Source organism: Suricata suricatta, chromosome 5 (genome assembly GCF_006229205.1).
Source record: "Suricata suricatta isolate VVHF042 chromosome 5, meerkat_22Aug2017_6uvM2_HiC, whole genome shotgun sequence".
Classification (NCBI taxonomy): domain Eukaryota; kingdom Metazoa; phylum Chordata; class Mammalia; order Carnivora; family Herpestidae; genus Suricata; species Suricata suricatta.
In genome coordinates this window covers 144,203,618-144,230,634 of record NC_043704.1, presented here as the reverse complement: position 1 = coordinate 144,230,634, position 27,017 = coordinate 144,203,618, and the positions used below count along the sequence as shown (strand labels likewise).

At 47.1% G+C, this 27,017-nt stretch overlaps 1 protein-coding gene and 1 long non-coding RNA gene across 7 annotated transcripts in view; one reads left to right on the top strand and one right to left on the bottom strand.

Moving 5' to 3' along the window:
- GPD1L (glycerol-3-phosphate dehydrogenase 1 like) overlaps window positions 1-13,810 on the bottom strand; it is a 41,360-nt gene extending 27,550 nt beyond the window's left edge. For both annotated transcript variants that reach the window (XM_029940384.1, XM_029940385.1), the window contains exons 1-3: window positions 13,552-13,810; window positions 6,431-6,571; window positions 4,580-4,718 (exon numbers count right to left, since the gene is read on the bottom strand). In XM_029940384.1, coding sequence (XP_029796244.1) covers window positions 4,580-4,718; window positions 6,431-6,571; window positions 13,552-13,791 — 520 coding nt within the window. In that variant the 5' untranslated portion in view covers window positions 13,792-13,810. The remainder of the gene's footprint in view (window positions 1-4,579; window positions 4,719-6,430; window positions 6,572-13,551) is intronic.
- A 72-nt stretch (window positions 13,811-13,882) lies between these two features.
- Window positions 13,883-20,521, top strand: LOC115292363. Of its 5 annotated transcripts, none has more exons than XR_003908950.1 (4): window positions 13,883-13,965; window positions 18,069-18,195; window positions 19,536-19,681; window positions 20,316-20,521. It is a non-coding gene; the product is annotated as an uncharacterized LOC115292363 (long non-coding RNA). The 5 variants fall into 5 exon arrangements; XR_003908949.1 differs by having other exon boundaries at window positions 13,888-13,991; XR_003908953.1 differs by lacking the exon at window positions 13,883-13,965 and adding an exon at window positions 14,160-14,313.
- Window positions 20,522-27,017: the final 6,496 nt, after the last annotated feature.

Here is a 27,017-nt window from a genome sequence, read left to right as displayed (position 1 = left end):
GGGGTTTTGATTTTTTACTTTGCTTTTCTGTTTGGAGTGTCATTGTAACTACTGTATTGTAAATGATGGAAAATAACTGCATATGTTAAAAAAATATGAAACTTTATAAAGTAAAAAAAATAAATAAAAGATTTGCTTAATGTTTTTACTGTTTTTACTTTTTTTAAGTTTTTGTTTTAATTCCAGTTAACAGAGTGTTACGTTAGTTTCAGGTGTACAGTGTAGACTCAACACTCCCAGCCGTCACCCAGTGCTCATCACAAATGCGCTCCTTGATCCCCGTCCCCCGTATAACCCACCCTCCACCTCTTCCCCTCCGGTTACCATCAGTTCTCTGTAACTAGAGTCTGTTTCCTGATCTGGCTCCCTATCTCTCTTATTTTTTTCCTTTGCTTTGTTGTCTCTTAAATTCTACATGAGTGAAATCATATGGCATTTGTCTTTCTCTGACATGTTTTGCTTAGCTTATACTCTCTAGCTTCATCCATATTGTTGCAAACGGCAAGATTTCATTCTTCTTCATGGCTGAATAATATTCTTTTCCATTATAGATATAGATATAAGCATAGATCTAGGTCTCTCACATCTTTGCCCACTCATCAGTCATGGACACCTGGCTGCTTCCATATCTTGCCTACTGTAAACAATACTGCAATAAACATAGGGGTGCGTGTATCCCTTTGAATTAGTGTTCTTGTATTTTTTGGGTAAATACCTAGTAGTGAGATTGCTGCATCATAGGGTAGTTCTATTTTTAACTTTTTGAGGAAACTTTATACTGTTTTCCACAGTGGCTGCACCAGTTTGCATTCCCACCAATGATGCAATAGAAAGAGAGAGAGAGAGACAGACAGACAGAATCTGAAGCAGGCTCCAGGCTCTGACCTGTCATCACAGAGCCCAACATATGGCTCAAACTCACGAACTGTGAGATCATGACCCGAGCCAAAGTCAGACACTTAACCAACTGGGCCACCCAGGCACCCCTGTAGTTCTTTTTTAGTGGTGTCTTTCTCTGAGTTTGGCATGTGGTAATGCTGGCCTCACAGAATTAATTTGGAAGTTTTCCTTCCATTTCTGTTTATTGGAATAGTTTAAGAAAAGTAGGTATTGACTCTTTTTAAAATATTTGGTAGAATTCACCTGAAGCAAACTGGCTCTGGACTTTGTTGGGAGGAATTTTTTTTTTTTTTTTAATTTTGAGAGAGAGAGCAAGAGAGAGAGCAAGAGCACATGGCGGGAGGGGCAGAGAGAGACAGAAGGAATCCCAAGTAGGCTTCATGCTGTCAGTGTGAAGCCCGACACGGGGACTGATCTCATGATCATGAGAGGATGATCTGGGCAGAAATCAAGAGTCAGACGCTTAATTGACTAAGCCACCCAAGGTGCCCCATGGGGGTTTTTTTAATTACTGGTTCAATTTTGTGGCTGGTTATTGGTCTATTCAAGTTTTCTACCTATTTCTGTTTCAGTTTCAATAGTTTACATGCATCTAGGAATTGACCCATTTCTTCAAGGTTGTCCAATTGGTTGGTATAGGTTTTCATACTACTCTTCTAATTGTTTATATTTCTGCGGTGTTGATTATTTCTCCCCTCTCATTTGTGATTTTGTGTCCTTTCTCTTTTTGTCTTTAAAATTTTTTTTAATGTTTTATTTATTTTTGATACAGAGAGAGACAGAGCATAGAGGGGGAGGGGCAGAGAGAGGAGGCACAGAACCGGAAGCAGGCTCCAGGCTCTGAGCTAGCTGTCAGCACAGAGCCCGACGTAGGGCTCGAACCCACGAACGTGAGATCTGACCTGAGCCGAAGTCGGAGGCTTAACCGACTGAGCCACCCAGGCGCCCCTCTTTTTGTCTTGATAAGTCTGGCTAGGGGTTTATCAATTTTATTGATTTTTTTCAAAGAATCACCTCCTGGTTTCATTGATCTGTTCTATTGTTTGTTTAGTTTCTATATCCTTTGTTTCTGCTCTAATCTTTATTATCTCCTTCCTTCTGCTGCTTTTAGGTTTTGTTTATGGTTCTTCCAGCTCCTTTAGGTGTAAGTGTAGGTTGTTTGAGATATTTCTTGATTCCTGAGGTAGGCTTGTATTGCTATAAACTTCCTTCTTAGACCTGCTTTTGCTGCATCCCAGAGGTTTTGGACCTTTGTGTTTTCATTTTCGTTTGTTTCCACCTACTTTTTAATTTCTTGATTTCCTGGTTAGCCCACTCATTATTTAGTAGCATGTTATTTACTCTCCCTGTATCTGTGGTCTTTCCAGATTTTTTCTTCTGGTTTCACAGCATTGTGGTCGGAAAAGGTGCACGGTATAAGATCTATCTTGTATTTGTTGAGGCCTTTTTTGTGGGCTAATACATGATCTACTCTTGGGAATGTCCTATGTGCACTTGAAAAGAATGTGTATTTTGCTGTTTTAGGATGGAATGTTCTGAATATATCTGTTAGATCCATCTGTTCCAGTGTGTCATTCAAAGCCATTGCTTCCTTGTTGATTTTCTGTTTAGATGATCTGTCCACTGATGTAACCGGGCTGTTACACTTTGTCTTCCATTACAATGGGTTTTTTTTGTTTTGGGTTTTGTTTTTTTTTTTTTAGTGTTTATTTTGAGAGAGACAGAGTATGAGTGGCAGAGGGGCAGAGGGAGAGGGAGACACAGAACCTGAAGCAGGCTCCAGGCTCTGCGCTGTCAGCACAAGAGTCTGACACAAGGCTGGAACTCACGAACCGCGAGATCATGACCTGAGCCGAAGTTGGACACTTAACCAACTGAGCCACACAGGGTGCCCTATGGTGGTGTTTTTTTTTCCCAACATTTATTTTTTGAGAGAGATCACACGAGTGGCGGAGGGGCAGAGAGAAAGGGGGGCAGAGGATCCAAGGCAGGCTCAGCACTGACAGCAGTAATCAGGGCTCAAACTCACAAGCCAGGAGATCATGACCTGAGCCAAAGCCGGACACCCAATTAATGGAGCCACCCAGGAACCCCTTACAGGGTTTGTTTTAAAATTTTTCAAAAAGTTTACTTATTTTTGAGAGAGAGAGAGAGTGAAAGTGAGCAGGGGCGGGGCAAAAAGAGAGAGGGAGACACAGAATACAAAGTAGGCTCCAGGCTCTGAGCTGTCAGCACAGAGCCCGACGCAGACACCTGGACCAAAGTCTGATTCTCAACCAACTAAGCCACTCAGGGGCCCCTATGGTGTTTGTTTTACAGTCTATTTTGTCCAATGTAAGTATTGCTACTCCAATTTTCTTTTGATATCCTTTTCCATGTCAGATGGTTCTCCATCCCCTCACTTTAGACCTGCAGGTGTCTTTAGATGTGCATATCGATGCAGGCAACATAGATGGGTCTTGTTTTCTTATCCATTCTGACACTCTATGCCTTTCGACGGGAGCATTTTGTCCCTTTACAAAGTAATTATTGATAGATATGTTTTTATTTATTTTGTGGTTGTTTCTGAAGATTTTCTCTGATCCTTTCTTGTTTTTCTCTCTGTCGTGTTTTGCTGATTTTGTTTAGTGATATATTTCAATTTCTTTCTCTTTATCCTTTGAATGCTTATTAGCGGTTTTTGATGTATGGTTGCCATCAGCTTTGTATATAATATCTGCGTACAGCGGTCTATATTAAGTTGATGGTCATTTAAGTTTGAACCCATTCTTTTCCCCTCTCCTCCCTATGTTTTAGGTATATGTTATATTTTATATTCTTTTTATGGTGAGTTCTTTGATTATTTTCCACAATGTATATGCAATTAAACAGAAAAAACAAAGAGAAGTAACAATGTCCTAACTTGCAGACACGTGGAAGCGTCCAGAGCTGTCTTTCCCACACTTTCTCTCCTACTCAGAAGAGCCTGGTCTCTCTCAGAGCTTCCTGTGACAAAGCTGCAAGAAGAAATCATTCACATCGCTGGCACGCTAGACAAGGGTGAAAGTTAAGTTCTGGAGTGGTAGATAAGCTGAAATTTGTGCAACGCATCTGCAAATATAGCCATTACTTTTCTATGAGTCCTTTAATATGGTACATGGGCCCTTGAGAATTCCAAAGCCCATTTAAAAAGAAATGAAAATCTTCACAACCCCAATGTTGGAGAAGAGCAGGAAGACTTTTTATTGTAGAAAACAGAACAGCCGAATTCATGCCTGGGTTCTAATCTGGTTGTGTGACCACGGGGCAGGTAACTTATTCACGGACCTTTGGACTATTCCCCCAGAAACAGGGATTATCCGCCCCCCCACCCCATTTTTATCATTCCAATTTTTGGTATATGTGTTGTCAAACTGAGCACTGGAATCCAGTGAGGATCCAGATACTGACATTTGTGAATTTTAAAAAATCTGGATTTTCTAATGCCAGGACAGCCCCGCTGTGGATGTAATCGCCCATTTGTGTAAGCAACTTTGCATTTTTGTTTGCATTTTTGTGTTTAACCTTGGTAATTCATTACTGGATCAGAATGGTCTGCTGGCCTTTACTTCATTCTGGAGGTTGCTGAAACATTTTTGTACCCCAGAATGGTCTCCTCATATAAAAGCCCCACCCCTCCCCGCCCTGCGGCCAACCTCACCGATGGTGGTCTCACAGAACTTCTCGGCCGCCACCTCGCTGGCGATGTTGGCCCCCATGAGCACGCTGACATCGATGCCCATCTTCTCCCGGATGATGTCGGAAATGAGCTTCAGCCCCTCAGGACCTTCGTCTATGCCCTGTGAGGAAGTCAACGAGTTAGGGGACAACAAACCACCGAATGAAAGAGGCATGACAGGTCACTTTGTAAGTGACATAGATTCAGCCAACCAATGGCATACACGACGTGAAAAACAGTGCTTACAAGAGTAACATACACACCGTGTATATAGTATTAAAAGAATAACGTTAAAACAAAAAGAAATGAACACGTTACCACCCGGAACATGACCTACATCACGGAGGTCTTGTGTGTCCCTTCCTAAGTTCATCCTCCTCCTCACTCCTGGTCCTCGCCCCTACCAGGGCAAGCCACTCTCCTGAAGGCTGCACACGCTGCTCCCTCCTCTTCTGGACCATTCGGCCACAAAAAGCTGCCCCTAAATATGTTAGGCCATTGTGCCTGCTTTTCAAAGCCTGTGAGTGAAACGGTACCATTCATCTGTGATGTGCCGTCTGGTGTGCTTGCGTGAATGTTCTGACTTGTTCCTGTTCAGCACTAGGTCATATCACCACTATTCATTTCTCCAGTCTATCGATGGCTGGCGTGCGAGTTGTCCCAGGGCACTTTCATAAACACTGACCCGTGACCCACTCTAAAACAAAGTCCCTCTAGGGGTTCTTTTTTATTTTTTTAAGGTTTTTTGTTTAATGTTTATTTTTGAGAGAGAAACAGAGCACGAGCAGGGGAGGAGCAGAGAGGGACGGGAAACACAGGATCTGAAGCAGGCGCCAGGCTCTGAGCCATCAGCACAGAGCCTGACGCGGGGCTCGAACCCACAGACTGTGAGATCATGGCCCGAGTCGAAGTCGGATGCCCAACCAGGCGCCCCTCCCTAGGGGTTCTTTACCTTTTTTACAATGTGTCCCCCACCCCTGGCAGTCTGGTGAAGTTTCATGGACTCATTCTCAGAATCTGATATGCATAAAGCAAAATGCAGGAGATTACCCAGGAAGCCAATTACTTTGAAATTTAGTCATCAAGATGTTAAAAAACCCTACAAATTTGTGACAAAGTAATATACACGCTATTCCATTAATGCAACGAGAAAGATGACATGGCGGGTTTAACAACTGGCATAATTTCATGGTAGTGATCAGGATAAATGACACCTTGAAACAGCCGAAGCCACTGTACCGCGGGAGGAAAACACCTGTGATTCTATGGACGACAGGGCCACAGGCCCTGCTAATGCCACGGTTACGGAACGCCCGGCTTGTGGCTGGCATTCGAAACCGAAAGGAATGCCCATTTTACTTAAAGAGGTTAAAATGAATACAATGTAATTTTGCTTCCCACATTCAAGTCAGTGAACCCCCTGAATTCTGTCTGTGGCCCTCTGGGGGTGGTTTGGGGACTCGTAGTTAAAGACTCCCTCTTTGGGGACTATATCCAGGAGTGGAAACAGATGAGGCCACCGGAGATCTCTAGGATGCAGGCGGAGAGCCGCGTCCTGGACAGGGGCTCGCCAGGACAGCCCACCCTCACATCGCCACCACTAACACGCTGTGATCCATCCAGAGTGGCCCCCGCCTAACGCTGAGCTCCACTAGCCTCATGGGACGTGTTACTGATTACTTTCTAGGCATCTTTAAAAAAACAACAAGAAAACAAAGAACTTCCATAACCTCCCTTTCAGATCCTATTTCCAACAGACATAAGTGAGAGGACATGAAAGTCGCCTGTAACCTACGTCCAGCAAGGCTTCTGCCTGGGTCGGAGGCGCGTTACCTTGATGAGGGTGATTCCCAGGGCTTTCTTGGGCACTCTGCCGGTGATCTCGTCACAGATTCTGTGAATGAACTGGTGGGGAATGACAAACACCAGCAGGTCTGCGTCCTGCACGGCCTCGCTGAGGTTTGGGACAGCAACCTGCGGCGGGGAGGAGGGGCAAACGGTTACGCCGACGGCGAAATATGCCCAGCCCAGTGATTTTGTCCACTGACCATTGATCAGATGCCTACTGTGTGCAGGGGACGGTGCAGACGGGAAAGGCACACCTGCCTGTGCTCTGCCTGCTCATTCAGGACCTGAGGCCAGGAGGGCGCGGTCTCTGTGGCTTATCAGGTGGGCAGGTGAATTACCTTCTCCATGCCGCAGTTTCCTTACCCATAAAAGGGAGTCATAATAAAGCTGTGTGGGCTGTTCTCTATTGCTCTCCTGGTCCCCCAATCTATTTTCTGCCCTTCTTTGCCCTGCTCTGTTCCCCAGGAAGCTCCTTCCCTCCCTCCCTCCCTCACTCCCTCCTTCCTTCCTTCCTTATTTCAAAGAGAGAGGGTGTGAGCAGGGGAGGGGAAGACAAGGAGAGAGAGAAAATCCCAAGCAGGCTCCATGCTCAGTGCGGAGCTCAACCCCCGACCCTTAGGAGGCTGCTTTCTGTGGACTGTTTTCCCTGGGGGCCCTTGCTCTCGGCCTTCCACTTGGCCTCGGCCAAAGTGGGGCTCTGTCAGGAGATGCAAGGTGGGAGGAGAGACAGGGCAGGGTATTTATCAGCCTCCAGGGACTATCCCTGCCCTGGCTCACAGGGGTGCTGGCTTGGCTTCCTTCTACAGTGACACCTTCTGGCAGGCAGTTCCTCTCCCAGGTCTCTAAGCTCTGGTCAGGCTGGTCTGGTGAGACTGGTCTGCCCCTTGGGCTTTCAGGGGTGGTTATGACTTCCTGCTATTGTGAAACTCTGAGCACTCCAGTGAGACCTTTTGGTTTCCTTGACTCTGAGCATACGTCTATAAATAGTGCCCCCCTAAACTCTTCTTGGTTCGACACTTTGAGAGCGCTGTGGTGAAGAGTAAGTAGTGTAGATTGGGTTTGGCACTTGGTACGCCCTCAATGCCTCTCAGCTATTATGGTGGTTGCTTCCCTTCAGATAAATATGAAGGGAATTAGACACAGGCGGAGAAACACATATGCACATGTGCGTGCGTTTGTCACACTCACACACACACACACACACACAAAGGTAACCGGTGAGCACCTGGAGCCACGTGATCTCTAGCAGACTGATTACTGCTCTCGATGTCGGTTCTCCCTTTCTTCCTCAGCACAAGAAGCCTCAGTTTGGGGCTAGGCTCAGTAATGCCCAGAAAGGTTACATTCCCAGGCTCCCTTGCAGCTAGGTGCCCCATGTGATTAGGTTCTGACCAATGGGAGTCAATGGAAGTGCTGTGTGTGTGTGTGTGTGTGTGTGTGTGTGTGTGTGACATGTGAAGAGATGGCTGGACTAAGAGGAAGAAACCAAATGCTGAGATGGCAGAACAGGAAGATGACAAGTGTCCCTGACACCACTAACACATCACTGATATGATAAAACTCTTTCACACGAGACAAGGAAAAGCAAACATTTAATTTGCTTAGGTCACTGCTATGACAGGTTTTCTGTCACGTGTACCTGAACCGGACTGTAACTGATATTCCCATTAAGCATTCCTGGTTCCCAAAATGAAGCCACTGGAGGAAGTGTCTTCACCAAGGAAGTGCCAGGTGCCACAGGAGCATCATTCGGGAGTTTGGGATGGCTAAGCCTCAGAGGAAATCTAGTCTAGTTTGGGCATTGTCATGGAGACTACCAACTCCTCACCAAAATTCCTTCTTGCCTTCCTCCATAATCACAGAGCTGGAAGCTGCTCACTGGTCACTTGGTGAGGGACTACATTTCCCAGAAGCCCCTGCAGTTGCACAGGCCAAAGACCAAGTTCCCTTGCATCTGGAGCTGCTATCTCCTCCAAAGGAGCAATTTCTTGTTCTGTTCCTTTCGCCTCCTGATGCCAATTCCCAGCTGCTTGTCCTTTACTGACAATGCTCTTTATGCTCTTATGTTTGCCTGTGGTCCCACCCAATTCCCTCCCAGCCTTTGTAATAACTCTGACCCTGGGGTGCCTGGGTGGCTCAGTTAGTTGGCTGAGCATCAGACTTCAAGTCAGGTCATGATCTCACGGTTCGTGGGTTCAAGCCCCACATCGGGATCTGTGCTGACAGAGCCTGGAGTCTGCTTCAGATTCTGTGTTTCCCTCTCTCTGTCTCTCAAAAGTGAGTAAGTATTAACTTTTTTTTTTTTAACTCTGACCCTTCACTCCACCTTGTGTTACCAAAATACTTAGGTGGGGATTTTTACTCTGTACACTGTCATACAGCACCTGGCAGCCTGAAGTTTAGTTAAACTCGTTTTTCTTCTTTAGACCTATTGTTCCTCCTCCTCTTCCCCGTCTATCCTCAACACACACACACGCACATGCATATGTGCACATATATGCACACACCTCCGTTTCTGCCTTTCAGGGCATTTCCCAACATGGTGGAGTGGAAAAGACACCAGAACCAAGGAGAAAAATATGGAAAAGATTTACATTTGAGTCCCATATCTGCAAATGATCAGCGGTGTGACATTGGACACGTGATGTGTCTTCACTGACCTTTATCACCCTGTATATGAAGGGATATAAAAATCACTTTTCCTACCCAGATACTTCACAGAGAGCTTTCACATTATATACTATCAATGATGGCACTTCAAAATGATATGAAACAAATGAAAGGGATTACTTATCAAAAAACCTGCCTGCTTTAAAAAAATCTACCTGCTTCCCACAAATTCTTACCTATTTATTTATTTTATTTATTTAATTTTAGGGAGAGAGAGTAGGGGAGAAGGGTAGAGGGAGAGAGAGAGAGAAAGAGAGAGAGAATCTTAAGAGGGCTCCACACTCAGGACAGAGCCCAATGCAGGGCTCGATCCCACAATCCTGGGATCACGACCTGAGCCGAAATCAAGAGTCAGATGCTCAACCGACTGAGCCACCCAGACAGCTCAAATTCATACCTTTTAAAGAGTCCACCCATCCCTGTGTCCCTTGTTAAAGGACATGCGAGGAAGCCACCAGCTGGTCTGGATTTCCTTCTGTCTCTTACATTTCCTTTTTCCATAAATCGGACAGCCTGTAGCTGGTTGGGAACGTGACGAGTCTCTAGAACAAGAGGACTGGGGGCTCACCCAGCACGCACAGACGCTCTCCTGCTCTCCTTGGTGGAGCTCGGAGGGTTCAGCGCTCAGAAGCAATGCGTAATACGAGCTGCATCTGTATGGGACACGCGGTCCATTCACAGAACACTAGTCCTCTTACACAGTATCAAAGAGCTCTCCTCAACTAACCCCGGAACTGAAATTCCCTCTTGCAGAATAAAGCCTTTAGCTAAGCCTTTGCCTATCTTTTACTCTCAACAAAATCGAGACACTTTTAGAAACGCTGACCTACTTCGCAGGCCTTCTATCAAAATCTTTCTGAGGGTGTCCACCGTTAAAGATCTCGAAATACATTCAGAAAGACAACTCAGAACAAAAGGGCTTACCTTTCCTAGGTAAGGAGGAAAAATCATCAAGTCAGAACCAAAGCATCATGGTTGGTCCATGTAATGTTCAGACTTCCAGGGATCCAGGGATCTCGGTCCAAGTTTTTAGACACACACTCACAAACACACACACACACATCTCATATATCATACACATATATAAAATCATTGAAGACAGAGCTGGTAAAATGTATGTGGAGAAGCCTAATGGTTCTTTTGGCTTAGTATACAAGAGATTACTTATCACTGTGCAGTGTATGGACACCCTCGCCAGGCTCGATCTCTAGTTAGACAACTAGACACCCATAGGGGACTCGCCTACATTCTTGGCGGAGCGAATATTTAGATTAAACACAACAGCATGTGAGTAACACACATAGCAAAGTCGTAGCCGGCACAGAGCAGAGGTTCAAAACTATTCTGGTTCCCTCCTGTACTTCTAATTCGTGTTTCAGCCAAGATCATAAGTGAAACGTACGTACTTGGCTCTACATTCAGAAAACTGATTCTCAGATACAGACGACCTTACCTGAGGAGTGTCACACACACGTGCCACCACTGCTAAGTGAGGTTGCTTCTAGAGAAACGTGTCTGTTAACCACCTGGCCTCCCCAAAACTCCACCGGTCAATATGAAATGATGCAGACCAGTGATGCCTAGAAGGGTGGTTCCTGAAGCCACAGCATCGCCATCACCTGGGAACTTGTCAAAAATGCAAATGTACAAGGGACATGGGTGGCTCAGTTGGTTGAGCGTCTGACTTCGGCTCAGGTCATGATCTCATGGTTCGTGGGTTCGAGCCCCACGTCAGGCTCTGTGCTGACAGCTCAGAGCCTGGAGCCTGCTTCAGATTCTGTGTCTCCCTCTCTCTCTGCCCCTCCCCTGCTCCCACTCACTTTCTCTCTCTCTCTCTTTCTCTCTCTCAAAATAAATAAACATTCTCTTAATATGTGACTCCTCCAACATGCTGAGGGAGTCCGGACCGGTACAACTACTTTGGAAACCAGTGGTGTGAGGTGTGAAATTATAGTTGTGTGTTCCCAGTGACCCTGTGTGTGACTCCACCCCTATGGACACCGTCCATGACAGCAAACAACTAGAAACCAGGCAAATGTCCATACCAGGGAATGGATACATTCACTGTCTTGAACCTAAAGGCTTCAGATATCCACAGAGTCCTCGGAGTAGCTAGTGCCTCTTTTCCTCCCTCTGTCCACACACAGAGACGTGGCCAGGTGGTGGAGTCAGTCAGCGTGGGGGTTGGGCTCTGAGTGACAATGGCTGTTGACTCCTCTAGGTCAGTTCCTTCCCTTCCTCCTCCCTCCTGGCTCCCATGCTCCCAGAATAGGCTCCAGCTTCACAGGACTACGTGGCAGGTTCCCCTCCCCCACACTCCTTGAGTACTGCACCAGGAACTGCGGAAGAACAGGAAACTGGAAAGTCAGGTTCATGCACTCAGGAGTGAACAGGTACCTCAGGGCCTGGCACAAAGCACAGTGGAAGGAACGTACCAATAGGGCATGTGGTTTACAGAAGGGAAGGGGCCATCGATCTGACAAGAACGAGAAGTGAAACTCGGGAATTTCCTACTCCAGGCCTGGGTCAGAGATGACCTCGGAGGCCTCCTACTACAGTGGGAACAGCTGCTCCCTTTGCTCTTCCCCTTGGTTATTTGGACAACTTAACTTCTGAGCTTAGAACCGTAGGGATCCTTTCTGTGCCTGCCAACAGCACCAAGAATAACTGCCTGGCCCCAGCGCAGTGACACAGAGGATAAAGTCCTCATTGTCCAAAGACAATGGATGCAACAGGATGTATCCACCAGGTATCAAACCCTAGCCTCCAGCCATGTGACCCTGGGCAAGTTCATGAACTTCTCTGAGCCTTAGTTTCTTCCGCCATAAAATCAGAATCATCGTTCTAATAGGAAAACTAATAGTATCAACCAAGAGGGTTACCGAGAGCATCAAATGAGACAAGATATATAAACTACTTGGCACAGTGCTTGACACGAATTCACCCTGTAACCAAAAGCCGAACAACAGGGGTGCCTGGGTGTCTCGGTCGGTTAAGCATCTGACTCTTGATTTCGCTCGGGTCATGATCTCACGGTTCTTGAGATAGAGCTCCACATTGGGCTCCGCTCTGACAGCCCAGAGCGTGCCTGGGACTCCCCTCCTCCCCCCGCCCCACAACCACCGCTGTGCTTTGCGTGAGCGGTACACGCTCATGAAGGCTGATGAGTGAACATACGCAGGGAAGAGGATTTCGTTCACAAACAAGATGGGTGTGTCTGGTTAACCAGGGAACCAGGCAGGTGGGAGCCAGGTGGTCACAGCGGTGTGGTTCTCAGACTATTACAGAAGGCCACCAAAGGGGTGAATCTGGCGCCAGACTCTACACACTAGCAGGACCTACACTCTTCTTGTTCCTCTTGCTCATTTCTTCCTCCCCCACTTCTTGGAAGTCACTGGAATGAGGCCAGGCAATTACCTACATTTTTCCCTCTCAGCCTAATAAGCTTGAATTTTAAACTGTCGGTCTTATAATTTTCTATTTTCTCCAATCTCCTTGTGTAATTTAGGCCTTGACCCTGATTTTAATTACACACTACTGCATTAGCTGTCCTCGTGAGTAGATCAAAGTCTACGCACTTAGAAAGGGAATATCAGGGCATCACGAGGGACTGAAGGCGAAGGTTGTTAGTTCCAGCGTTGACAGGACCGACACTGTGAATGCCAAGAAAGTAGCCTGCTATGGGCTGACTTGTGTCCCTTCCCTCCAAAGGTCATATGTTGAATTCCTAACCCTAGTGCCTCGGAATAGGACTGTATTTAAAGACTGTATTTAAAGCTCATTGCAGATGTAATTATATTAAAATGAGGTCATGAGAGTGGGCCCTAACACAACATGACTGGTGTTCTCATCAGAAGGGGAGATCAGGACACAGAAACACAGAAGGACAGGAAGAAGGTGGCCATCTAGAAGTCAAAGAAAGCCTCAGAAGAGAAACCAAACCAGATGACACCTTCTCTTGGACTTAAACCCTCCAGAAAATAAATTTCTGTGGTTTAAGCCAACTTTCCTATCGTACTTTCTTTTTTTTTTTAATGTTTATTTTTGAGAGAGAGAAAAAGACAGAGCATGAGTGGAGGAGGAGCAGAGAGAGAGGGAGACACAGACTCCAGGCTCTGAGCTGTCAGTACAGAGCCCAACACGGTGCTCGAACCCACAGACTTTGAAATCATGACCTGAACCGACATCGGCCACCCAATCAACTGAGCCACCCAGATGCCCCCTATTGTACTTTCTTATGGCAGCCCTAGCAAACTAATAGAAAGCCCACCTTCAGAAGCAGGCAAACCAATACTGACCAAGCCAAGATGTTGTCGGTAGAAAGGAACAAGGGAGGGAGGGACGTAGCTTTCCCACTTCCCCAAGCCCCAAGGATGAACTCGGACAAGCGTAACTTTCAGAACTGACCAAAAATACTATTGATCCCAAAGTCTTACCACATTTTCTGGCAGCTTGTGTCCAGGGAGATATTTCACATTTTCATGGTCATTATTTATAATGTCTGTCAGTTTTCTCCCATTAACTGTTTCTTCAAAGACCCACATCTTGACTGTAGAGGCAAACTTCTTAAGTTTCTTGACATTATTACCAATTATTTTTGCAACAGCTGAACCCCTACGAAAGAAACAGTGAAAAAGAAAGAAATTAAACTCACTTGGGCAGAAGAGAAAAGGCATTCAATTATAATTCAGAAGAATCCTGTTCTGATTTTGAGTCAAGCATGGCGTTTATGACATAAGATGTGATGTCATACCAGCCGGGAGCCATTTGAAGCTGAGTAGTTTTCACCTGGACCTGGAAGGACCCCCCCCTGCCCATGATCAGGAACCCCCTCCGGCATTTGGCACAAGGTCAGGAACACCACCCCTTGAAACCAGTAAGCATCGGCTTATCTTGGAAGAGAGAGTATCACAGGCAGAAGAGAAACCCGCCAAAATACGACATAAAAATAACCCCCGGAGGGCACGCCAAGCCTTCAAGGCAACGAGGCTATATTCCAAATCCATCAGGAGATTAAAATGTAACCACTGTCAAATAAACCATGTTCCGATGAACTGCAGCAGGCCTAGGTGACAGTCATAATGGAGACAAGAACCTGAGTGACTTCCAGAAAAGAAGCAGGGCTAGGGCATGAGGCTCAGACCTCCACCCAGCCAGCCTCTCACCCCAACCAACGCCCGCTCACCAGGCACATTCTGGTAACTAACTGGTGTCCCGGAGGCTTTGCGGCAGGGGAAGAGAAGGCACTCCCACTAGTTAACAGCAGGCCTCCGGACAAGGGCTAAGCGGCAGCTCTGTTCCTCGTCAGCCCAGGCACCTGTGCCCGTCTCACAATGTGGAGTGCACAGTGGGCCATGGTCTGCTGATTCGGCCATGGAGAAAGTCACTTTCCTGGTGCAGGAAGCAAGTCCTTTTACCTTGTTCGCGTCTCTGAGTGGGGGTACCCTTCTGAGAGCAGAGACTGCATTGCCTTTTATCTCCTGGATCACCGGCATCTAGCCCGATGCAGGACACACAGCAGGTGCACGGTGAATGTGTGGTAACTGGGATGAAGGAGTGAATGGTGACTGACTGAATGAAGTTACTGGTGACACCAGGGAGGCGGCAGAACAAGATCCCCGATGACCTCGCATGTAATGTAACTGGAGTTTCCCTGCTTATTTTTGTCATGTCATTTTCAGTACCAATGAACCCCAAAGGATGTACAGACATGGTCCGGTGGGCTTAGTGCTTAACAGCTGCAACGTTTATTTGAATTTTCTGAACTCACTCATTTCAGCAGATGCTACAGGCTCGCCTTTGGCTTGCAGACGCTTGGTTTCCCCAAAAGGAGTTTGTAAAGACAGGAGCAAGTGTATTCTAGTAAGATCCTGGGGAGGGATTGGACGGTTCTGGCTTGTTTTTTTGCTGGATTTACTAGATTTGGGTTCCTTGTGCCTCATAGCCCCCGGTCAGTCTGCTCACTTGCCCAGAATCACACTTGCTCTCTGTGACCTTGTGGGAATTACTGAACGCCCAGAACACTGTGAACCTGGGCTGTTACCTCCGTGGGAGGTTCATGAGCAGCTGCTTCCCAGATTAGCATTAAGGTGGCAGTGATCGTGGGGAGAATCTTGGCCTCTCTTCTACAAAGCGTCAGGAGAATTGGATTAATAGGTGTTTAGCTAACAAACTGTCCCGCTGGCATCGAGTAGGAATTTCACAGGTAAAGCCATGGAGCTGTGGTATGGACAGCGATTCTCTCGTGAGGGAGGACGGCACCAGAGTGAGGGACCTGTGGTGCAGAGCAGCAGGTCTCCGTGCCGGTGCCCCGGCAGGCCCTGATCCGACTCTGGAGGGACACTGTCATTGGTCTGGGGTGTGGCCAGGGACTCAGGATTTCTAAAGCGCCCAGGTAATCTGATTTGCAGTCAAAAGTTGAGAACTAGCTTGGTTTATCCATTTATCTTAGGAAAGGGAAAATGACCGGGATCAAGGGAAGAAGCATGGCATTTAATTCAAGGACAAATCTAGCAAGAAGAAGAAAAACATTCTAGTGTCTCTGAGGCCCCATCCTGTTCTTTACAAATAACTTACACAATAATCTCTTTTGTTTTGTCTTAAGATCAGGAATTCAAACATGGTATTTTATTGTGTTAAGCTCTTTTATAATCTAGTAAAATCTCCACGTTGAATCACATATTTTGTTTGCTGTCCACCTTTCTTTTCTTTTTTTTTTTTTTAACATTTATTCATTTTTGAGAGACAGAGCATGAGTAGGGGAGGGGCAGAGAGAGAGGGGAGACACAGAGTCTGAAGTGGGCTGCAGGCTCTGAGCTGACAGCACAGAGCCCGGTGCAGGGTTTGAACTCACAGACCACGAGATCATGACCTGCACTGAAGTCAGAGGCTCAACCAGCTGGGCCACCCACACGCCCCTGCTGTCCACCTTTCTTCTGTGTTGATTATAAAACCTCAAGTATAATCCACATCAACATAATTAAGGCCATGCAAGACGAGCCCTCAGGTGACATCACACTGAGTGTTCTTACCACCAAAAATGTGGGAGGGGGGCAGGCAGAAGCATTTTATTCTAGGGAATAAGTGTTTATCATTTGTTTTTATTTTTTATTTATTTTTCAACTTTTATTTTGTGTGCACCTTAATTTGTGGTGGTTCACAGGTATATTCATATCTCCAAACCCATCAAATTAAACCAATAAACATGTCCAGTGATTTTTGTGTATCAATTATACTTCAAAAAAGCTGTTCTTTTTTTTTTTTTAAAGTATGTATAATCCACACTCCAAATTCCTTTGTGCCTCTGAATGGTACTAGCTATGTTCATTCCATAGGTATTACTACTACCTTTTAAAAATATTTACTTATTTCAAGAGAGAGAAAGAGCATGAGCAGGGGAGGGGCAGAGAAAGAAGCCCAAACAGGCTTTGCACTGTCAGCACAGAGCCTGATGCAGAACTCGAACTCACAAACCATATAGGTTTATGATCTGAGCAAGAACTGAGTCATAGGCTCAATAGACTGAGCCACCCAGGGCACCCCCCGCTTTCTCACCAACATGAAGGAACAGGATCAAATAGAGCAAAGTGCTTCAGAGGAACCTGAGTGTTTTGAAGGGACTAGAGGCTACTGTAAGTGAAATACCCTGTTCTAAAAAAAACAAACAAGAGAAAAAGGGACTGGCTTGCAGAGAGCCAGTCCCCAAACCCTCACAGATAGTAGAACTGAGCTTCAAATACAAGTACTGGCTATAGTCCCCGAAGGCAGTTTGTATGGGGCTCAGTCGTGGCTGGGGCTGGAGGTCCCCGGCCACCCTAGCGGAGCTCTCCGTGTTTCAGTGTTCTGACACTTCGCAAGCACCGCCAGGCACAGATCTCACACGGTGGGGGGTCAAGGGTGCGGGCGGCCATTTCCACACCTGGCCCGGCTCATTCATCTACTAAAGGACAGGTGGGGCAGTGACCTTTAAGGTCCCTTTAGGTCTATGATGGAGTACAGTGTTTTCCAAAGTGAGAAATGGGTGTACTCCCGATGGCTGAGTGCTACCTCCACACATAGCACCAAAGGACTTGGACTCACTTGTGCCCTTTCGGCGCCTGTGGCCCTCTGAGACAGTGCTGAATGTCTCATTTGAATGCTTCCGTGTTGTTCCCATCTCTCTAGCATGTGCTAATGTCACTAAGTGCCTTAGACTCTGAGCCTAGGCAGGTGGTAAGTAGTATTTGGCAAGAACTCTGTAACACTGTTCCGTTTTCATTCTGATTGTTGTTACCTTCTACATATGATATTTACGGAAGTGATAGAACGTTTTCTTTTAAAGTCAACTGCTAAACAAAGTATAATAAGCAGATAATAATGCAGGTCTGAAGCAGAACCAGAGCCATAGGGTGGAGCCTACAGGGTGGAGGTTCAATCCTGTCCAAACTTTTGACCTTGAAGATTAAGACAGGGAGGATCAGAGTCACTCTGACCTTGTCATCCAACTAGGTACTGGCAGAACTGAACAGAAGAGGGACTCAGGTCTACTCATGGCCAGTCCTGAGTCTGCATAGATGTATAAAATCGCATTTCCTACAAGATTGCAAAGACTAGGGGGCCTGGTTGGCTCAGTCAGTTAAGCCACTGACTTCAGCTCAGGTCATGATCTCGTGGTTCATGGGTTTGAGCCCCGCATCTGGCTCTGTGCTGACAGCTCAGTCTCTCTCTCCCTCTCTCTCAAAAATAAACATTAAAAAAAAACTGTGGGGCGCCTGGGTGGCTCAGTCGGTTAAGTGTCCGGCTTCCGGCTTCGACTCAGGTCATGATCTCACGGTTCATGGGTTCGAGCCCCACATCAGGCTCTGCGCTGACCGCTAGCTCAGAGCCTGGAGCCTGCTTCGGATTCTGTGTCTCCCTTTCTCTCTGACTCTCCCCTGCTCATGCTGTCCTCTCTGTCTCTCATCCGTCTCCACAGCCCACACCTTCTGCCATCTTATACCTGCTCTGGTGTCCGGTCAGCGCCCGTTGAAAACGCATGTTGCACACCAGGCAAGTGTACACACTGCCAGGCAAGCCCGCACCCTCCCGGGGTCCAGAGATTGGTAAGTGAGACATGTTGCTCCAGCAAGCACACCAAGTAGAGTAACTGTGTCCTGGTGACCAAGTGGCTACTAAGCAGATGACACAGGGACACACCAGAGAGGTCAGGGGAGCTGGGAGGAAGCGCAACGAGGAGGGCTGAACTCTGGGGGGGCGAGAGGGCTGCACCTTGGGGAGGTCCTGGGGCAAAGGTGCGGGAACAGGTGGGGCCTGGAGATTATCTCCTGCTTTTATCTGGGGCCAACACTAGTGGGGGGGGAGGAAAGAGAGGGAGAGAGGGAAGGGGAGAGGGAGGGGCAGGGGAAGACAGTGGGGGAGAAAGGGAAGGGGAGGATGGGACTGCAAGGGGAGGAAGGAGAAGGTGAAGAGGGCAGGGGTGGGGGGCAGGCCTACTGGGTGTCGGACACTGGTTTTTGTTGCCATTTTTATTGAAATATAGTTGACATATAACACTGTGTAACTTTAAGATGTACAACACGGTGATGTGACACATTGATACTGCAATAGGATTACCAGCCGATCACTGCTTCACATCTCACCCAGAGCACGAGTCCTGCCTCAGCGGGCCTTCCAGGCAGGGTGTCGTCACCATCACATATGACTATTATCTATTATACATACCACATATATTGCAATATCCATCTAGTATTATCCCCGTTTTTTACGTGAAGAAACGGAAGCCCGGACACCACACAGGTAGGCCGTAGAGTCCCGCCTGGGGCTGGGCTGGGTCTTCAACACCCTGGTCTCCCTCGCTGGGTCCCGGCGGGAAAGACCCCCTCCAGCTGGGCACGCCCCCACCCCTTGGCGCTCACCCCCTGGCCTTCTCGCCTCTTCCTCTCTACCAAGGGGAGTATTTTTATCCGGCTGGGGGCGTGCGCCAGCAGCCAGGGAACCTGTCCCGTTAGGAGCGAAGCTGACACAACTCTGCAGAGTGCAGGATGTGTCTGGGCCAGAAAGGAGCCTCCAGTCCCTCCTTTTACAAAGGAAACTGAGGCCCCCGAGAGGAATTGGCAAGGGGGCAGCCAGACTTTCCACATTCGATGGCCCAGTCTCTTCCAGAGCTGATCCTGACTATGGAACCAACAGACGAGGGCAGTCAATTTTGTTTTAAATAACATCTACTTTTATACGCATAAAAGCAATACATGAAAGATGACAAGACAATTATGAATTATCTCGCCACCCAGGGAGAACTCCTGCTTAACATTTCGTGTAATTCTTTGCGTTCAAGGGCTTTTTAGAGTACAATCAAATGCCAGAGTATTTGATGCAAATATGAAAAATTAAGTATCTTAAAAACAGATTCAACTTGATGAATGCTCATTTGATCTCTGGATAGGGAAGCTTTCTAAGCTTAAAATCAAAGGAAGACACCACAGGGGGGAAAAGATCAACGTGAACAACTTCACAAAGAAAAGGAGGGGGAGCAGAGGAAAAAAGCCTTCCATCTATCAAAACTCAAAAGGGCCAAAGAAAAGACTTCAGGTAGAATGTTACATTTAACAAAAAAAAAGGCGGGGGGGAGGGGGCGCGATGCAAATTGTACACTCCACATGACAGGCAATTAACAAAATACACACCACCTCATCCCCATCATGATGGTTACCACAGGGGAAAAGAACCCAAACAAACAAAACCAGAACACAACGAGGGTCACTGAGTGCGTGCAGAAATTGGAACCCTCATGCACTGCTGGCTGGAATGTAAAACGGGCAATTGTCATGGAAGGCATCACAGTGGCTGGCCAAAACACTAAAAATAGAATTATCGTATTATCCAACAATTCCACCTCAAGGTGTGTGCGAAGGGCGGGGACTTGGATGTTAGCACACCCATATCATAACAGCTTTACAGCGGGCCCCTCATCTGCCCTCTCTGCTTTCTGTGGTCTCACTTACCCCCCTCCTCCGCCCCCCGCCCCGTGCCAGGTCCCAATGCCTGCACCATTCACCTCACTTCATGGTGCGGACAGACGGCTTACCATCTCACAGCATCACCAGGACAGTCAGGTGTTCTGAGAGTGGTGAACCACATTCACATAACTTTTATTAGTCTATTATAATTGTTCTATTTTATTATTAGTTATTATTGTTAATCCCTTACGGTGCCTAATTTACAGATTAAACTTTGTCATTGGTGCGTGTGTAGAGGAAAGGACACAGTCTCTATCGGGTTCAGTACAATCTGCAGCTCCAGGCCTCCACTGGGGTTCGGGACACACACCGCCCCGCGGGCCAGGGGAACAACTCTACTCAAAACCCCGAAAGCGTGGACACCCAAGTGCCCACTGATGGATGAATGAATAAACAAAATGTCCTATGTAAACACAATGAAATATGATTCTGCCTTAAAAGGGAAGGACATTCTGCTACATGAAGTAAGCCAGTGACAAGAGAGACAAATACTGTATGATTCCACTAACATGAGGTACTGTATTTATAAGAACGCTCTTGCTGCTGTTGGAAACTAACAACCAAATAAAGAAGTCCAAACTAGTCTGATGAATGAGAGACACAGAGCCCAGTCACACTGTCAGCCCGCCCATTGCCAGACACACAAAGGACATCATCTAGGACCAAGGGTCCCTGGCAACCCTTCCCTGGGACTGCAGCCTTATGAGTGAGACCAGGCTAGACCAGCAGAACTTCCCAGCTTAGTTCAGTTTGTTGATCCTAAGAATCGCGAGCTAATAAATGATTCTGTTTGAAGCCATTAAGTTTGGGGGAGATGGTTAGGCAGTAACAGAAAATGGATCCAAGGGTTGCCTGGGTGGCTCAGTCGGTTGAGCGTCTGACGTTGGTTCAGGTCTCACAATTCATGGGTTCAAGCCCCACATTGGGTTCTGTGCTAATAGCTCAGAGCCTGCAGTCTGCTTTGGATTCTGTGTGTCTGTCTCTCTCTGTCCCTTTCCTGCTCATGCTCTGTCTCTTGAAAAATAAATAAATGTTTTAAAAAATATTTTTTTAATGGATTCAGTTCCCAGCCTTCGAATGTGGAAGGGGCTGAGCCCCAAAAGAGGATGATGGCAAAGTACCACTGATCTAACCTTAAGAAAACCCAGGAGGCTTCTGACACACTGAACTTAGTTCATGACATCGCCAAGCACGGTGAGCGATGAGGGAAAGAAGAGAGAAGGGAGGCCCTGCTGGTGAGGATCCCAGGAACAACTTCTTTCCAGCAACTACTGAGAGACCTGCAGACACTACCTGGCTTGTCACAGAGAAGACGAGTGGACATGGGACTTTTCTATTAGTGAGACACGTCTTAGATGAGATTGGGCTCCAGGCGCCTGGGTGGCCCAGTCGGTTGAGTGTCCGTCTCTTGATTTCAGCTCATGTTTCCAGGGTCATTGGATTAAGCCCCACACTGGGCTCTGGGCAGAGTGTGGGGCCTGCTTAGGATTCTCTCTCTCCCCACCCCCCCACTCTGCCCTTCTCCCCTGTTCGTGAGTGCTCTCTCTCTAGCATAAAATTTTTAAATTTTTTAAAATGTTTATTTATTCTAGAGAGAGACAGAACACTAATAGAAGAGGGGCAGAGACAGAGGGAGATGCAGAATCTGAAACAGGCTCCAGGCTCTGAGTGGTCAGCACAGAGCCAGACGCAGGGCTCGAACTCAGGAACCAGGAATGGTGAGATCATGACCTGAGCTGAAGTCTAACGCTTAACCGACTGAGCTGCCCTGGTGCCCCTAAACTAAAATTTAAGAAAAGAGAGTAGGTTCACCAAGGCAATGCTCAGAGATTAAGGAGGGAACGTTGGAGGTGACAGATTTTTCACTCAGCGATAAGATTTTTCTAACAATTTGCTAGATTAATTTTAGGAAGATGAGTTGCCTTAAAAATAGTAAACGATGATCATCTGCCGTGTGTGCAACAGGAGGAATGCCTGCTTTGGAGGGGGACGATGATTTTCAACGCCTCGTTTCAATTTTTTCTTTCTTTTTTCCTTCTTTTTTTTTTTAAAGATTTTATTTTTAAGTAATCTTTCCCTGCAATGTGGAGCTCAAACCCACAAACCCGAGATCAAGAGTTCCATGCTCCATCAACTGAACGAATCAGGCGCCCCTCAATTAGATTTTTCTTGTTTCCCCTCACCTTTTTTTTAGTAGGCTTCACACCCAGTGTGGAGCCCAATGTGGGACTTGAACTCAAAACCATGAGAGCATGACCTGAGCTAAATTCAAGAATCAGACACTGAACTGACTGCGCCACCCAGGTGCCCCCAACTGGATTTCTCTTGACTGGAATATTGTTATAGTAGACTTTTGTTGGGAGGGTCAGAGTTAAGATGTTCAATATTTCTATGACAGTGAGATTTGCCCTCAGGTACAAGAATTCTTCTTACTGAAGAGGCCTAGAACTTATGGAAACATGGCCAGTAGACATAGAAGGATCAGGGCTTCAACACCATCTTATGAACCACTGACCTCAAAATGTCTTCTCTCAATCTCCATTTTGTCATAATAACGGATATATATATATATTACATATATGATAACGGTTATATATATGTAACGGGATAACAGTAGTACTGCGCAGACTTGTTAGGAGGCTTAAATAAAGAAACACACACACCTGACATACAGAAAACGACCTCCCGGGGAGGGAAGGAAGTGGGAAAAGAATGAAGATGGCAGAGGTGAAAGGTCAGAGAGAACTGAGGGCTCCTGACTCACCCCTAACAAGTAGCCATGATTTGATACAGATCTTCAGCTTCTGCTGGGGTAATGTCCCAGGAGACCCACTGTAAGTTTAAAATATCCTAAAATGCACCTGGCATCCCTACCCTCTCGAACACCACAGCTTAGCCTAGCTGACCTTCAACGTGCCCAGAGCACATTACCACACAGTTGGGCAAAATCATCGAACACAAAGCCTATTTCACAAAGAAGCGCTGGCTCAGGTAAATGACTGAAACCCACACGGAAAGTGACAAAAGGAAAGGCCACTGTGGACACAGCACGGCTGCCACGTGCTGCTTGTCCATCCTCGTGATGGCCGGCTGACCGGGGGCAGCAGCCACCGCCTGGCATCCCGATGGGGGATCCACTGGATGGTGCCAGCCCGAGGAAAGAGCCAAAGTCACCATCCAAAGGATGGTTGCTATGCAGTACTTACAAAGCAGAAAGTTGATGACATGCAAGTCAAATCATCGTAAATCAGGGGCCTTCTGTACTGAGCAGGGTGCAGAGATGATGGAAATAGGACCTTAAATATCAGGGTTCTTTTTTCTGCTTTAGTTGTACAAACTTCTCACTCTGGCTCAGAGGGGAACTCTGGATCTTTTCCCGGCTCGACCCCCACCCATCCTATCACTAACCTGTCCCTCCAGCTTCCAGAGCAGAGAGGTACGTCAGGGCCACCCGTGGACAGGGGAGGGATTATTTCTGACCCAGGGGCACTAATCTACAGCCACTCAAACGGCCTCTGAGTGGGCATGTAGCAAGACTCAGCACAAAAACACAATAACACAGGCAAAAGAGTGACACAGTGGGCTAAGGACCGCAGCGCTACATTCCAGATGGTTCCAGCAGACCAAAAAAAGAGTCCACACACATCCAGCTTCGGTCATCAGTGCAAAGGAGGCCGAAGCTCCTCCTGACCTTCAGTCACGCTGTGAGGTGATGGTGAAAACAAGGGGAAGAGATAACCCCCCAAATCCTCCGGTGGCCTACCAGTTACCCTCTCTGTCTTATACCTTCTCTCCCTTCTCTGCCTCTGCTTCTTGCTCGGACTCCAACTGGATCCATTTGGTGACTTAATGATGGTGCTGGTCAAGGTTGATCCAGTAAACACAGTGATAACGGGAGCTGATGTCTATTGAGTGCCGGTCACTTTGTACTCTTCCTGGGTCATGCCATTTAACCCTAACCAAAATCCCAGACAGCAGGTGCCAATTTCATAAGCAAGGATTCTCGGAGAAGCAGCTTGCTCCAGGTGTTAGAGCCAAGTTGGGGGCCAGGATGAAACTCAAGGAGTGGGAGTCCTGAGCCCCTCGCTATACCACTCACTGCACGGCCCTCCCTCCAAAGGAGGTTTGGGGCTTGGCCATATGCTCATTACCACAGAAGTTTGGGTGTAAATACAGCCCTGAGGGTTTAGTTCTAGAACTGAATCTTGCCCTTTGGGTAATTTTCCCAACGTTCTCGTAAAGAAAATTTGTTTCATCTTTGGAGGAATTTATGAAGTTTCAGGATTTTGTTTTTTGTTTTTTTTGTTTTTCTTGTTGTCTTTCTGAGTTACCAGGGCCATGAAAAGCCACAGAGTTCAGGAAGCACCTACGCACCCGCCTCTGGCCTTCTCTCTCCGACCTGTCTACAGGAAAGAAGGTGCCAAAGGACAGGACAAGGGCGTGTTATGCAATCCCTTGATGTGACTCCCATGTCACTCCTGGCTGAAGGTCCTGGCCAAGTCAGTTAGATTCAGTCTTCCATTATCGGCATGGCAATTAATGATCATCTACATTGGGGTGGGGGGAGGGCACTCATTTGTGACGATGATAGCCACCTCTTAGCTATAAGTTTAGATGTGACACCACCTTTATTTACATACGCACACTCAGCTACTTCAAAGTCCCAAGTTTAAACATTGCTTAAGCAACTTTGCATTCTTGATGTAAGGATCAAATCTGGAAGGGCAGGTCCTTCTTCTAGATAATATTCTATTTTAAAATTAGCTAAAGGCTAAAGTCCTGTAAAGAAAAAAATCTGACCGCCCGCCCCCATAAAAGCGGTCTTTGGGCTACATTTTAAGAAGCACTATTTAAAATGTAACATCTAATCTTGTGGCTGATATTTCATTCCACTTGATGTTTCTCTTGAGTTTATCTTCCAAGTTATCTCAGCCCTGAAGGTAAATTCCTTTCAGGCAGGGATTATGTAAGATTGTGCCTGCACTGCTAGAAAGGCCCCAGTACCTACTTGGGGCCCATACTCACATGCCTGCTGACCAGAGCTGAAACCCCACTGGCCCTATGGAGCCTCTAAAGCTGTTTTCAGTTCCTAAATGTCTGAATCTCTCTGGGGAGGTCGGGATCCTCTCTCTAGGACTGGAGTGGCTCTGCACCCAAGGCAGAGGCGGGGAAGCAACAATGTTCCTGTCTGACCCCATAATTAATGGAGCTGGGCAGCCAGCCCAAACCATCAGGATGGCACATTTTTCAATTGCTGGGCTCTAAGGTCACCAGCCAAGTTCTACTCCATTTCCTTGGGCTGAAGTGGGCCAAGAAAACAGTCAAGTACATGGGAGGGAAGCCGTGGGAAGGCAGCCAGATCCCACTGGCGGGGGCGGGAGGGTTGCTTCACTACTACTGCTCCAGGCCCAGACACAGCATGGCAAAGTCGTGCTACTTTGGCACCTTGCAAATTGGGAAAAGGCTCTGTTACCCGTGGGTCCGTGTCCTCTTACAGGAAAGGAAGCCAATGTCAAAAGAACACGTGCTAACAGTGCTTTTCCAGTCCCATGGCCAACAGGGCCATTGTAATCTCATTCAAGTGACCTTGGGATCAAAACCGGCAAAGCCAACCTGAAGTCTGAATGAAGCTTTCCAGTGGATAGGTACCAACTCCAATGAACATTGTGTACAACACTGTTGTTGGTCGAAAAAGTAAGTTTACAGAAAAGGGCATAATACCCTAGTATTTGCAGGGCAGAGAAGTCAAGGACTATATGTAAGCATTCACTTGCATCTGATGGGGTTTCTTCAGAAAGGCCAGAAGCAACTGATAATACTGATTTTCCTCCAGAAGAAAACCTGGGAAACAAGTGTGAGTGTAAGATATTTCATTGTTTTGTGGGGGTGGGTGGGAGGTTGATAACTTCTGGTTTTTGAATGTGACTATAATTACATAATCAATTACATTACATTTTTAAAAATTAGTTTTCAAATATCCATTTAATTTTTATTTACCACATGCCAGGCAAGAGTGGGATAGGGAAGAGTGGGAACAGATAATGAAATAAATCATTACCAAGCGTGATTGGGGGGCCGGGGGCGGTGCACAAGGAGAAGCTACTGGCCTTGCTGGGATGGAAAAGTGAAGAACCAGATAAGGTTTCCTCCCAGGATTCAAAGGGCACACAACTTTGTGTTATTTATTCTATACCAGTCCCTCCAATGTGCGGGGGAAGTGCACAACAATGGAAAAATGACTGAAAATATCGGAGACTGTATCATATTCGCTTCCTTCCTCCCACCTGGCCCAACTTTCCTCTACACTCATCCAACATTCGAGAGAAGCAAAGTTCGATAAAGGGAACGAAAAGAGCTGACATTTACAAAGTGCTGGTATAAATGTTAAAAGTCAAATACAGCCGAATGGAGATGCAAGGCTTCACTAATATGCCCCCCTCCCCCCAGAGAATTCCCACCGCCCTCGGACTACTCCGGAAGCCAGGCCTGTTGGAACTTGGATTTTCTTATCTATATAACCTTCCTGAGATACTGGACGTATCAGAAGCCGTCGGCTAGACCCGCAGTTGGAAGGGCAGCGCTGATTCCGCCCACGATGGCAGGCGCCCTTTAGCCCCTCTCTGCCTTGGTTTCCTCAACAACGAAACTACAGTAAAAATGCTCGAGGCTCCACCAATTCCTCGACCCAGGCGATCCGCCGAGGAGAATGGAGAACGCTCTTAGAATGGTGCGCAAAACACCCGGGCGTGGCGAGCAGGTGGCCTCCGTGCGCCCTCCGCGCGGTGAGAGAGCGCAGACAGGTGCCCGCCGACGCGCAGTGCCCTCTCGCAGTGCTGCCCCCGGCGGGCACGCGGGCCCAGGGCCTCCCGGGCCAGTGCCTCGGCGCGGCCTCCCCGGGTGCGCGGTGC